Consider the following 12,715-nt stretch of genomic DNA (forward strand, 5'->3'; position numbering starts at 1 on the left):
CAACTTTGGGATTAAACGTCAATTTCTACTTTGCCAACCCACGTTGGCTTATCAAAATGGGAATTGTGGATGGGGCTTGTCGTAAGTCCCCTATTTAATTTCGTACTTCTCTAATTTCACAATCGATTAAGTCTGAACACCCACCCAATGTTACATCTTTAATAAACGCGGGAACATTTGGCGCTTTCCCGCCATTTTGTCATTCTGGCGCTTGTTTAAGTATTGAAATATCTTTTAGGGTTTGAAATTTGTATCTGATAAAGGTCTTGACTGCTTGGGTTCTAGCTTCTTCCCTTTTAGCAGAGTCGGTGTTCAATCTTCTCTTCTATGGGGATCCATTTATCCTGCTCCAATATTTCTGGTTCAGATTTCGTTGAATGCACCTGAAGTAAGGTAAGAGAAACAAAAACCCTCAGTATCATCATCAAATTACTTGTGATATTAGTACCATGAAAATAAATAGAAGCATGAAACCAAGAAAAGCACCATTGGCATCTGATAACACAGATAAACTTAGTGATTTACCAGATGCCCTTCTTCATAAAATCTTATCATTCATTAATATGACGTCTGTAATTCAGAACAGCATTTTGTCCAAAAGATGGAGGTATCTTTGGAAATCTCTTCCTACTCTGAAGTTCCACTCGGATGATATGTATCAGAAATCTTTTAGGAACCTATACATGAGAGAGGAGGATGTCATCGTGTATTTTATTGACCAGGTATTAGCTCGTCGTGAGAGATCTGATATACAGAGACTTGACATTGTTATTTATGATGTTAAATCTTATTTTGGAGATCATCTTTATTCATGGATACATGTTGTTGTAGACTGTAATGTTCAAGAACTATCTATTGAGATTTGGGATAATCAACAGGTTAAGATTCCTGCTTGTCTATTTACTTGTACATCTTTAACCAAATTTGAATTAGCAGTGAATGGTAGGCATAATTATGGGGAAATATTTCTACCTGATGCTATAGATTTACCTAGGCTCAAATGTCTGAAGTTTGAGGGACTTGGATTTGAAGATGAAGATTTAACTGACAAGTTCTTCTCTAAGTATCCTAATCTTGAATCATTGAAAATAGTAGATACTTACATTGAGTTCGATATCTACTTTCCAAATCTCGAAGTGTTTATACTAGAATTTAATGATGTAAGGTGTCCAATGGCTACACTACAAGAAGATTGGTATGGCAGCAGCAATACTATCAAGTTAATTGCTCTGAAACTGACATTCTTAAGATGCAAAGGTTTGATATCGGAAGACAACGTCATAGAGAACCTTTCTTCTATTAAAACTGCTGACATTGATATCAAATTACTAGAAGATATGCGCTGGTACCATAATGGTTTAGAAGAAGAAGATTCAGGGCTTTCTGCAGAGGATGTAGAATCTGGTAAGCTTATGGTGAAATTCTTAAGTGCGCTCAGTGATGTGAAGTTTCTAACGCTATCTCACAGAGTCCTCAAAGTATAGTTTTTTCCTTTTTCATTTTTCTTTCTCATTCAAAAAGTTAGTACGCTAGAACATTGTCAAGATGGGATATTGTCTTATTTTTCTATAACGTGTTCCAAGATTCTATCGAACGCTCCTGACCTATTACAAAGTCACTCAGCTATTCAACAAGCTACAAGACATGACTCTGGAAACATGCCTTTCGCAAGACTGCCTTCCTGGAATTGCCTACTTGCTGAAAATATCTCATAATATCAAGTCTCTCTCCTTAATGTTGGACATGGTAATTACATCCCAAACCTTTTTTATTTCCACCTTCAGCTCTTAATAAGAAAATTAAGGCATCTTCTTCTGACGCTTAATTGTGTATTTGGTAGAAACACTTAGATGTAACAACAGTGCAGCCATCTTGTGATGAGATAACCATAACTTCATAAATTCATGCTAGTTCTTTCATATTGTTGTCTTTAGGTTATTTGTTTTTCCTATCAAGTTGCCCTGGTGCTAACTATCGTTATTTTGTTCTGACTATTGTGTTGATAAAGTCTAATTCAGGAAGCTTGGAACACTATTGGAAGCTTAAACACACTCTGAATTACCTCTTAGCAGTTCACATTGTAAAATTCTGAGGCAGTGCTAATGAATTCAACTTTCTACGGTTCTTGTTTACAAAGGCGCCAGTCTTGGAAGAAGTGTACCTTACCGATTACGGATTCACACATTCTAGTGACTGAGGAAAATGGGAATTTTTTGATAAGTTATCTGTGCTTCCAGCATCCACTCCATCTATGACAATCATATTCTGATTCAAGTCTGTGTTGGTGATTTTGCTATCTGTTTTTTGGTTGGAGGATATGCTAGGGTTATGATGACAAAACCATTACAATGAAAACAAAGGATTTCCTGCTATCTTATTTAGCTTGTTTCGTAGTTAGATGACTTCTGTGATACTTTCTTTTAAACGGCGAACCACCTTTTCCCGTTGTTTTAGGTGGTGTACTTTCATTCCCTTGTTTCTTTCCTGTGAGAACTTTAATTAACTAGTTACCATCTACTAATAGTTGATTTATGTGGTAATTGAACCCTCCTTTTGACGGACTGTACAAATATCCTTATCACACAATAAATATATCCCTCTCTATATTTAATCCTTTCATCTTTCCATATTTACCCTCCTGCACAGTAATAGATTAACTTTCGTTTTCTTTTCTTTTGAGATCAAAAGGTTTTCTTTCTCTCTCTCAAACGAAAGACACCACCACCACTACCGCCTCTGTTACCACCACCACCACTCTTTTCTCTTGCGTCATAGCCATAACCTTCGTCACCATCATCTACGCCACCATCTTCAATTCGAACATGTTGTAGTAACCTAATTTCATTTGAGAAAGAGATTTTTCAGCGGAATAATCGAGAGATTTGTTCTTCATTTTCTTAGGTTAGAGATTGGTTTTGGAACAATATTCAGACAAGGATCTGTTTTTTTGGTTTTCAATTTTATAATTTTGTGTTAAAGATTTATGCCGATGATTATACTTTCAATTTTCAGATCTGGAAATTGATGATATGGTTTGAAAATCAATTTTAAAGGTAGATATATGTAACCAATAATACCGATCGACATTATGACTAGATCAAAAGGAAAGCGATTGATTAGGTGTTTACTTTATTTGGATGTTGTTGTTGTGGTGGTGGTAGGTGTACTTGGATCGAAGGAAAAGGTGGTGGTTGTGTCTTTGCAGCAGTGATGGTGGTGGTTTGTGGAGGTTATGGTGGTGTATTTTCTTTGTAGTAGTGAGGTTGTTGGTGTTTTTGCAGCAGTGGTTCTGGAGTATATTTTACAAACACGTATAGTGATTACAGATCATTATAGTAGAAGGCCATCTTAATGTGCTAGTGATTACAGATCATTACAGTAGAAGGCCATCTTAATGTGCTAGTTCTGTTTGTTTATACTAGTATCATTTTGTATTTGTCCTTTTTCTTTGCTAGTATCATTTTAGTCCATGAATTCATTATTTTGTCATTACTAGAAACAATTAGTGGGAGTTGAATGCCTTCTCTTAAACTATTTGGTTCTTTTCACAGTTGGATCCTCCTCCAGCAAGAACTGGTTCAGGACAGCCAAGGAAGGTATGTAACTTTACCATTTGCTAACTAAATTGGATATATACCTATTTGTAATTAAGGGTAACAAATGTTATATGTTTGCATAAAACATTACTATTATTAAGGGTGGTGGTGGTGGCAGCGGCGGGCATAAAAAAAATATTTTTGAACTTCAGTTTTTATGGGATCAACTATTGTTGTTGATCCCATTTATGGATCAACTCATGTTGTTGATCCAATTTTTTATTGGATCAACTACTGTTGTTGATCCCTAGATGGGATCAAATGTTGTTGTTGACGCCATTTTTCAGGTTAGTGGTAATGACATTATTATAATTGTATTTGTATTAGATGCTTTTGATGGTGGTGGAAGGTATAGTTATAGTGGTGGTTGTTTGTATTTGCGGCAGTGGTGGTGGATGTTCCAACATAATATTGGTGTTTGTTGCTATGGTGACCGTATTTCCTTGGATTAGTATAATTACGCTTGTAGTTTAAATGCTTGGATTTCGTAGATGTAAATTCTTCAAATGTTGAATTTGTGGTGCAATGGTAGCATGGCTGACTCCATGTCAGATGATGCGTGTTCGACTCACGCAAAATTCATTCATTCGTATGTCACTTTTTGGTGTTAAATTTGGTTGTTGACTGCATTTACATGGATCAACTAATGTTGTTGATCCCTAAATTGGATCAACTTCTACTGTTGATCCTTTTTTTGTTGGATCAACTATTACTATTGATCCCCTAAATTGGATCAACTTCTACTGTTGATCCATTGTTTTTTTGGGATCAACTATTGTTGTTGATCCCCTAAGTTGGATCAACTTCTACTGCTGATTATATTTTTATTTGGATCAATTACTGTTGTTGATACAAAATATCTAAACCACTGGTGGTGACGGCGGCAGTGGCGGTGGCGGATTGATGGCAGCGTCAGTGGTGGTGGAAGACTGTCGGTGGTGGCAGTGGTGACGTCAGTCGTGGTGGCGGAATGGTGGTGGTGGTTGTGGCGGACTGGTGGTGGTGGAGTCAGTGGTGGTGGCGGACTGGTGGTGGTGGAGTCAATGGTGGTGGCGGACTGGTGGTGGTGGAGTCAATGGTGGTGGCGAACTGATGGTGGTGGTGCAATGGTGGTGGAGTGGTAGTGGCGGTTGATAGGTGGTGGTTGTTGAAGGTTGGTGGTGGAATGGTAGGTGAATGTTAGTGGTGAGAGTATTAAGGTAACATAATATTAAATGGATAAGGTTATTAAAAAATAGAGACATATTTATTATTGTATAAGGATATATTTATTGGGTTTCAAAAGTAGATATAAATAATGTACCCTCATGTACAGTAATTTGTTGGATTGCTTAAAACTGTTTTTAAGAGTTCATCAAAGCTGTAAGAACACCATTGTAAATCTTTCCAAAGAGAAAAATACATTGAAAATACGTTGGTTACTTAAAATATATTGACGCGCTGGAGTGACAAAATTGAAGCTTAAACCTCAGTTTTCACTGTAAATCATGGGAGAAGAACTGTACTAACTCAAGTTAAATAACCCCCTATATTGTTCTAGGATTCATATACCATCAAGAGCTCTCATTGACCTGCCCGAGGATAAGTGGTAACCTCGAATAGTGAAACAAACATATGAATAAATAGAGGTTTTACCTATTTCCTATCCTCATTTTCCCTATATCCCATCCCAACTCTACACATTATATTTTGTTTGACTTTTTATAAGTTAGGTGAACAAAACAGACCCTGACATACGCTATAGGTATCTAACAAAGTTAATCAACCACCGTCTTCTTCTTCCTCACTCCCAGATCTCAGCCTAACTTTTCCCCTACTGTAACATTTGGTTAACAGACCCTACCATACATTTTCCCTATCATAATTTAGCACCACCATGTCCCCTATATATTAACCACTATATTCAATTTTTTCCCATTCACATGTTCTCGTAAAGGTTCGGTTTTGCTTCAAAAGAAAAAAAAAAGGTTCGGTGCCCAAATGAGAAGCACAAAAGATATACTTTGATCGCAAAATCGATTATGCAGTCTTTCTTTTTTCTTTTCAATTAGGTTTTGAATCCAATTAGCCCAATTTTCAATTTTATATTAATGAAGTTTTACTTCAGTTGTCCATGCTATTAGAGAAGGTACGGAAATGCAAAGTAGTTACGGTTTGATCTGCAAACCTGGTGAAGGCGGTACAAATAAATTTCTAAACCTAATTAGTTCGTTTTAGGTTAATATGGAGATTAGGAAACATTAAGTGGGTTTTGTTTACCCAATATAAAATGAGTTATACAAATTTTAGTTTGCATAGTAAAGATAGGATCTAGGAATTATAGGGGTAGGAAATAGGCAAAACCTAAATAGAAGGTTCCACCATAACCTTCCACCTCCATAGCAAACATACGAGGCCAACAGAAAATGCTATCGCCGAATTGGCCACAATTATATGTATAGCCAGAATAGGGTATACCTGGCGAGTGAAGCTTGAATGAAGCCTAGGATTTATCAAAGCCATGATAAAGACTGCATCAAGATCATGACTTTGAGTTTGCACTTGCACACAAACTAGAATAAAACTTGCAATTGCAAGCGTGATGAGTGTAATTTAACAATCTGGTCGGGGCTAGTAAAGACAAAATGAAGTTTTGTAATTTGACAAGTCCTTACGTTTTCAGGGTATATTGGCATGGTATATTTATAGACCTTGAAACTATGTTCTCGGTGCCAAAATTCCCGGACACACCATTAACGCCAATGGTAATATGCAGCATATAACTCATGGAGGAACACTTCGATTTCTTTTGTAGGAATGATTCAATTACTAAGCAAAACATGCTTGAAATATTTCAGGATAAGGATCAAAACTATATGAACTCATTAATAATTCAGATACAAGATAAAAATCTAAAAACAAGGTTTGTAGTCTAATAAACAAAAAACACTAGATTCTTGCCGGTCCTAGGCCTTTTGCTTCTTGGGCACTCTGTAACCACCAACAACACAAGCATGGTCACGCTCAAAGGGCTCAAGAGTAACCTGCTCAGATGGTTTGAACTGGTCCTGCTGCAGTTTCTTCACTTCTTGGGCAAAGACTGCCTCAGCTGGAACTGTAGAATCAATACAGTTTGCCTACAAGATCGATGAAATGAATCAAACTTTTGAAGGGGAAAAAAGAAGATTAATACAAAGCTTTCTTAAATAGTGGGAGCAGAACTAAAACATTAGATTCAGGAAAAATATTAAGGAATGACACGTGCTAAAAATAAAAATGAAAATACACTAACAAACCTTGATTGATATCACAAAGTGACCTCCGTTCTTGAGGAAATACGAAGCATTCAGAGCTAAGATTCTAGCCTGCAAGTAGAACAACAATTAGTTCAGCAACTTGACAGCAAAAAGAAGAGAACCTTTTACTAGCCTGCAAGTTGTTACCAAGTGATACATTTGATAGACGTTGGCAACACTAGAAGAGAACCTTTTACTTGTACACTCCAAAAAGAAACAAATATAGACCTGATTTTTCAACGGAGTGTCAAGTAAAACTCATTTGGAACTTGATTTTTTATGGTAAGCTATGTACTTCGCACTACCTAAACACCACACTAGTAAACCTCAGTAAGGTAAGTACTTCGTACTACCTAAAGACGAAAGAAACTAAAGAATGCAATAAAACACCGTATTCATGATGACCAACACATTGAGAGGTCATTGGGAAAATTAGATGCAACAAAAGACACTCAATGAAATTGTTACTAATTTAATAAAACCAGTATCAATCTCTGTCAAATCACAAGCAAGACCTGAGCAGGCTAGCATGAGTAACTTTTTCTTCTTTAATAAAAATACCATACAAATCAACTCGGTTGTCAAATTGAAAGTACTAAAGCACTGAGATTGATTCAAAAACAGCAAAAGAAGGCAAGTGAAATCAAAAGGACAGTTCGCATCAGAAGCTCGATTTTACATCACCCGTAGTGTAAGAAGGGGAATCCGAGTGTTATCATCATATGCTAGATGTCATGAAAGTAACAAAAATCAACATAATCACAATCACAGATAGCAAAGAGAAGAGAAATGATATGACTAAGCTACTTAAAACTCCTATTCACAGTTAGGTAAACCAATGACCTAACCTAGGAATAAGGATCATTGGCATAATTTACACCTCACCCATATAGGCAACTACAAACAGTTGATTCGGTAAATCACACAACACTCGTACAGATTAAACAAGTTTCAAGTTGGCATGTATCATCGTTTACTGAACCTTCTGTTAATTAAATCATTTAAAGAGGTTCACCCAATAACAATGACTCACTTAGATTTCCCTAACATCAACGAGAGACATGTTCACAATGGCAACAAATCCCTGCTTTTTGTTCATCAGGTTAAATGACATAGAATTTAAATGCAGTATTTCTGCACAACACTACTAACAACAACTTCGTGTGCAAAACAAAGCAAGCTAAACAAGTTACGGGGTTAATTGTACACAAAAAACTGATGGAGAACATCAGATCTGACAATATTAACATAAACATGCAAATTGAGATGAGATACTAGTGTAGCACAAATACCTGGTCAGGTTGGGCAACATCGGAGAAAATGACATCAACCATGCCAACTAACATCCTGTATTTAGCAGGATGCCTAGCATCTTCAATGATGGGAATAACATTTGTTCTCTTCTTTGCCATGTTAACTAGATCTCTTCCACTTCTGTGTGAAAACTCAACAGCATACACCACTCCAGTCTATCAAGAGAGGGAAGATTCAAAAGTCAGAACATAATTTCGGAATTTACAAATAATACTGAACTAAACAAAATATGTCACTCACTGGTCCAACAAGGTCGGAGACATGAGAGACAGTAGTTCCTGAAGCTGCCCCAAGATATAGAACCCTAGCTCCTGGAACCTGTAAATCAATTTAAATTTTAATAAAGGATAAAGCAATGGAAAATAACATTGACAACAAAACTGGAATAAAAATCATCACAGAGTTGAAGAAAACATGCACTCACAATCCAAATGTTATCAACACCACCAAGAATAGCAGCAGCAAGCTTAGATCTGAAAGGATTCCAGACTCTGTATTCAATCTTTGTTCCGTCTTCATTCTGTATACAATCAAAACTTCTATCAACAAAAATTCATTTTTGAAACTTTTTACCCAAAAGTCAGTACTACTCATGGTTTGCAGTAATATCATCTATAACAAAAAATGAGCATTATTTCATATTTCATACAAGTTAAGGGAGAGATAGTCACCTGAATTGAGACCCTCTTTTCACCATATACAGCTTCCCCAGGAACCATATTCCTAGTAACAAGAGCATCTTCTTTACCCTTGGCAATAAAAACACCTTCATGTCTATGTGGTTCTACAATAACTTTGCTTCCACCTTTCATTCCACCAGCACCACGTCCACCACCACGACCTCCTCCTCTACCACGACCACCACCCCTTCCTCTATCTCCACCACGACCTCCTCTACCACCACGACCTCCATCACCGAAACTTCTTCCTCCTCCTCTACCTCCTCCATCACTTCTTCCTCTAAATCCACCACCACCACGTCCTGTAGAATCAATCAAAAATTTCATAAGATTTTGTTTTGAAACAACAAGGGTAATACATTAAAAGAAGGACTGCAGCCCAGAAACAACAAAAGACTTTACAAGTAGCTGAAACAGTTACAGACATTGAAACTGCGTAACCATTACTGTTCTCAAATGTATTTGTGCCGTAAGACCAGTTGAAAAATAAGCACATCATCAATTAAGAACTTAAAATCAGTTGATTACATATGATTAAACCAAAAACCCCTAAACATCCATGAGACTGAAAAAACCCAAACTTATATTTGATAGAAACAATCAAACAAAATACCTAAACATACGATGAGATTGAAACATTCGAAAACAATAAGATAACGACAAAGAGCAGTAAGACGAGAAAGAGTCACCACCTCTGGTCATTGGCGGCCTCATGGTTGCTAGTCTCCCTTGTTAGTGACTTCCCTAGGTCTACGAAAAAAGTTAGGGTTTAGTCTGAAAGTGGGAGATACAGTTTTGAGAGGGTTTTAGGTTTGTATTTTATAGGGAGGTCGAAAATTTGAGTTTTCCCATTTTAGGGTTTAGGTCTTATTAAGGGCTTCGTCAGGTCGGCCGGTTGCTCTCTTTTGCACTACTTGGGCCTGGTCTCTTAGGAGTGCTGCTACGGGTCAGCATGGACCGGTATGGACCGGTTTTCGCCTCATCCGCATCCAATCCATTGCGCTGTCGATTTCAAATTTGGCATCCGCATCCAATTCATATCCAACGGATTTACAACCAGTGGATGCACGGATGGACAGATTGGATGCGGATAATCCAATGGATTTGTTTTAATTAAAATTTATAGTAAAGAAAATAAAGCTAACACAAATGACTCCTTATAAAACCTACATATCCTATATATGTATAGGAATATAAAAGAAGACTATTATTGGGGCGTCACACACCAATAAAGGGGCTTCACTTGGATTGTTAATGTCCAAAAAAGTGGTTATGGGATATCCTAACACATATACAAAATGTCTAGATTACCCTTTAACTAGAAGTGATTTTACGTCCAGGTTTGGATTAATTCCAACCGTAGAATCCGATTTTACGTCCAGTTTTCTTTTAATTCCAATGGTATAAGTGATTTTACGTCCAAGTTTGGAGATTTTACGTCCAGGTTTGGATTAATTCTAACCGTAGATTTTTATTTGCATGTAGTTTTACGTCCAGGTTTGAATTAGTTCCAACCGTAGAAGCTCATTTTACGTCCAGGTTCCTTTTAATTCCAACCGTAGAATCTGATTTTATGTCCAGTTTTCTTTTAATTCCAACCGTATAAGTGATTTTACGTCCAGGTTTGGATTATTTCCAACCGTATAAGTGATTTTACGTCCAAGTTTGGATTATTTCCAACCGTAGAAGTTTATTTTACGGCCAGTTTTTCTTCCCAAAAAAACTTTGTCCCAGAATTCACCAAGTATACAACTAAACTCATTAATTTAATTTTTATCTAAATACATTAAATTAAAATTAACTAAATAAGGGTTGTTTAGTCATTACAAAATTATTTGAGATAAGGGATTGTTGATATTACTTATCGGTGACCAGTTTTTGTCCTATTAGGTGATGCCCCTCTAATGGAATGTGACGCCCCAATAATAGCCTTCATATAAAAATGCCATGTACAAGACCCTACGCAAACACCTTAAAAATTTCTAAATGATCCATAGTATTTTCTAGAACTATATAAATTACCTTCATATAACGGATATGGATGTCCAACGGATTTTTAAGGTTGCATCCGGGCCCGATCCGTTATCCGTTGGATTTCAAAAATTCCATCCGCATCCAACCCATTAACGAATGGTCCGGACATCCATTCGCAAATGAACGGTTGGTCCCGGTTAAATCCGCGGATTACGGGCCAAATGCTCACCCTGCATCATGCACTTGACTGGGAGAGCAAAATGAACCCAAGTCCATTGATCTATTTTCTTTTTTTTTTTTTATGATTGATAATAATTAGGGGTGTGCATAAAATCCGGAACCGCGAATTTCATCCACAACCGTCCGCAAAATTGCGGTTGAAAACCAATCCGCAAGAGTCTTTGGGCCGGACACGAGTGAGTTTTCAAATCCGCAAGGTTTAGCGGTTTGGTTGCGGTTGGTTTTGTAAATCCGCGGATTCACCCGCACCGTAGATTATAACAAAAAAAAATAATGCCCGACAAAACAAAGCTTATGAGCCTCCGGACGGTGCCATGTATTCTGCTATTTAACCTAACGAAGTTTGCTTTGAAATGAAAGAAGTTCCCCTTCGCTCAATTTCATGTTAGTTTCTGTCCAAATATTTTTTGATTTTTTTTTGAATGATGTCCGTATCTACATTATGGAATTCTCCTTTCGGCTTGTTAGTCCTTGTATACTAATTCTACTCCAAATCAGTTACTTTGTTTTTCATTATTATGCACGCAAGTTGTTTGATAAAATGCCTAGCATAGCATGTCCAAAAATTCCCTCACCGGTTTTATTTGTTTACTTTTTTTTTTTTTTTCTGACTAAATCTTAAACCGCATCCGGTCCGCATTACCCGTTGATCCGCAGATGTGAAATCCGCTAGTGATTGGGCCAGTCACGGTTCAATTTTCCAAATCCGCAACTTTGACGGTTTGGTTGCGGGTGACCCCTAATCCGCAACCGTCCGTCCGTTGCACACCCCTAATAATAATAAGAAATGGTGATTTTTTTCTTTTCTTTTTTTATGATAATAATTTCTTTTCTTTTTTTATGATAATAATAGGAAATAATTTTATTGATGAGATCTAGAACTAAAGTTTTGATCCTTTGCCAGAAGAGTACAAATAACTTAAGGAACATGAGAAATAAAACTCTCTTTCATGTCACCTTTAACTAGTTTAGCGACTTTATCTGAAACTTGATTACCATTTCTACTAATATAAGAAAAAAATGCAATGATCAAAGTATAGACTGATATGCTTGATCTCTTTAATAATATTCATCTGGTCCCAATGAATGTAGGAGAGATATCATCGATTCTAGATTTAATGACTAAATCGGCGTCCGATTCAATATGAATTTTTTTAATCTGCAAAACTTTAGCCCATAACAATGCTTCATGCATTGCGTTGCATTCTGCTTATCCGTGTTAGGTAGCCTTCTGAGTATGTTCCCCTAATGTCCCCGCTTTACCCTGCATGATCTTGAAAGACCAAAGCAGTTCCAGCAAGATTAGTGTCATAACAAATGCGGCATTAACATAGAACTTTACAAAATTAACCTCAGGTAGTTTCCAATGTGAAACAGGCAAAATGGTAGAATAAATTGTGTCAACTAATGATGCATGTTGATTATCAGTAAACATGCAGGGAGACAAATAATAGTAGATTTTATTCATTGAGTTGTATGGGTTAATTGATACTCCTTAATAAACAAATTTGTGTATGTCTTTCCGGATTATCCAAGAACCAACCATTAGCATGTATCTCCATCTATCAGCCCTTGAAGCATGATTATTAGAGAACCAACTGCATCACCATTGAGATACAGTGACTGGGTTATTCTT

General features: G+C 36.8%; 2 protein-coding genes and 2 non-coding genes across 4 annotated transcripts; 1 reads left to right on the forward strand and 3 right to left on the reverse strand.

The window, feature by feature from the left end:
• Nucleotides 1-467: 467 nt before the first annotated feature.
• Nucleotides 468-5,188, forward strand: LOC113295945 (F-box/FBD/LRR-repeat protein At1g16930-like). Its single transcript, XM_026544276.1, has 4 exons — nucleotides 468-1,478; nucleotides 3,552-3,596; nucleotides 3,884-3,945; nucleotides 5,137-5,188. Exons 1-4 carry the CDS (start codon nucleotides 468-470, stop codon nucleotides 5,186-5,188), a joined length of 1,170 nt encoding a protein of 389 aa, XP_026400061.1.
• A 1,194-nt stretch (nucleotides 5,189-6,382) lies between these two features.
• Nucleotides 6,383-9,699, reverse strand: LOC113299570 (probable mediator of RNA polymerase II transcription subunit 36b). The gene is made up of 7 exons (XM_026548607.1): nucleotides 9,558-9,699; nucleotides 8,857-9,167; nucleotides 8,610-8,705; nucleotides 8,426-8,503; nucleotides 8,164-8,340; nucleotides 6,872-6,940; nucleotides 6,383-6,712 (listed from the first exon to the last, which is right to left on the reverse strand). The coding sequence occupies exons 1-7, from the start codon at nucleotides 9,577-9,579 to the stop codon at nucleotides 6,542-6,544; spliced, it is 924 nt and encodes a 307-aa protein (XP_026404392.1). The 5' UTR covers nucleotides 9,580-9,699; the 3' UTR covers nucleotides 6,383-6,541.
• On the reverse strand, nucleotides 7,529-7,599 carry LOC113300848. Its single transcript, XR_003335957.1, has one exon. It is a non-coding gene; the product is annotated as a small nucleolar RNA snoR60 (small nucleolar RNA).
• LOC113300892 lies at nucleotides 7,831-7,965 on the reverse strand. Its single transcript, XR_003335996.1, has one exon. It is a non-coding gene; the product is annotated as a small nucleolar RNA snoR74 (small nucleolar RNA).
• Nucleotides 9,700-12,715: the final 3,016 nt, after the last annotated feature.

The sequence above is a fragment of the Papaver somniferum genome, chromosome 7 (genome assembly GCF_003573695.1).
Source record: "Papaver somniferum cultivar HN1 chromosome 7, ASM357369v1, whole genome shotgun sequence".
Classification (NCBI taxonomy): Eukaryota; Viridiplantae; Streptophyta; class Magnoliopsida; order Ranunculales; family Papaveraceae; genus Papaver; species Papaver somniferum.

What these genes read in the sequence shown, in the direction of transcription:
- LOC113295945 (XM_026544276.1), top strand. Translation starts at nt 468, where the DNA reads ATGAAACCAAGAAAAGCACCATTGGCATCTGATAACACAGATAAACTT. An exon ending in GTTCAGGACAGCCAAGGAAG is followed by an intron (nt 3,597 to 3,883) that starts GTATGTAACTTT and finishes GCCATTTTTCAG; the next exon opens with GTTAGTGGTAATGACATTAT. An exon ending in GCTTTTGATGGTGGTGGAAG is followed by an intron (nt 3,946 to 5,136) that starts GTATAGTTATAG and finishes ATATTGTTCTAG; the next exon opens with GATTCATATACCATCAAGAG.
- LOC113299570 (XM_026548607.1), bottom strand. Translation starts at nt 9,579, where the DNA reads ATGAGGCCGCCAATGACCAGAG. An exon ending in GTGTTGATAACATTTGGATT is followed by an intron (nt 8,504 to 8,609) that starts GTGAGTGCATGT and finishes ATTGATTTACAG; the next exon opens with GTTCCAGGAGCTAGGGTTCT. An exon ending in TCTCCGACCTTGTTGGACCA is followed by an intron (nt 8,341 to 8,425) that starts GTGAGTGACATA and finishes CTCTCTTGATAG; the next exon opens with ACTGGAGTGGTGTATGCTGT.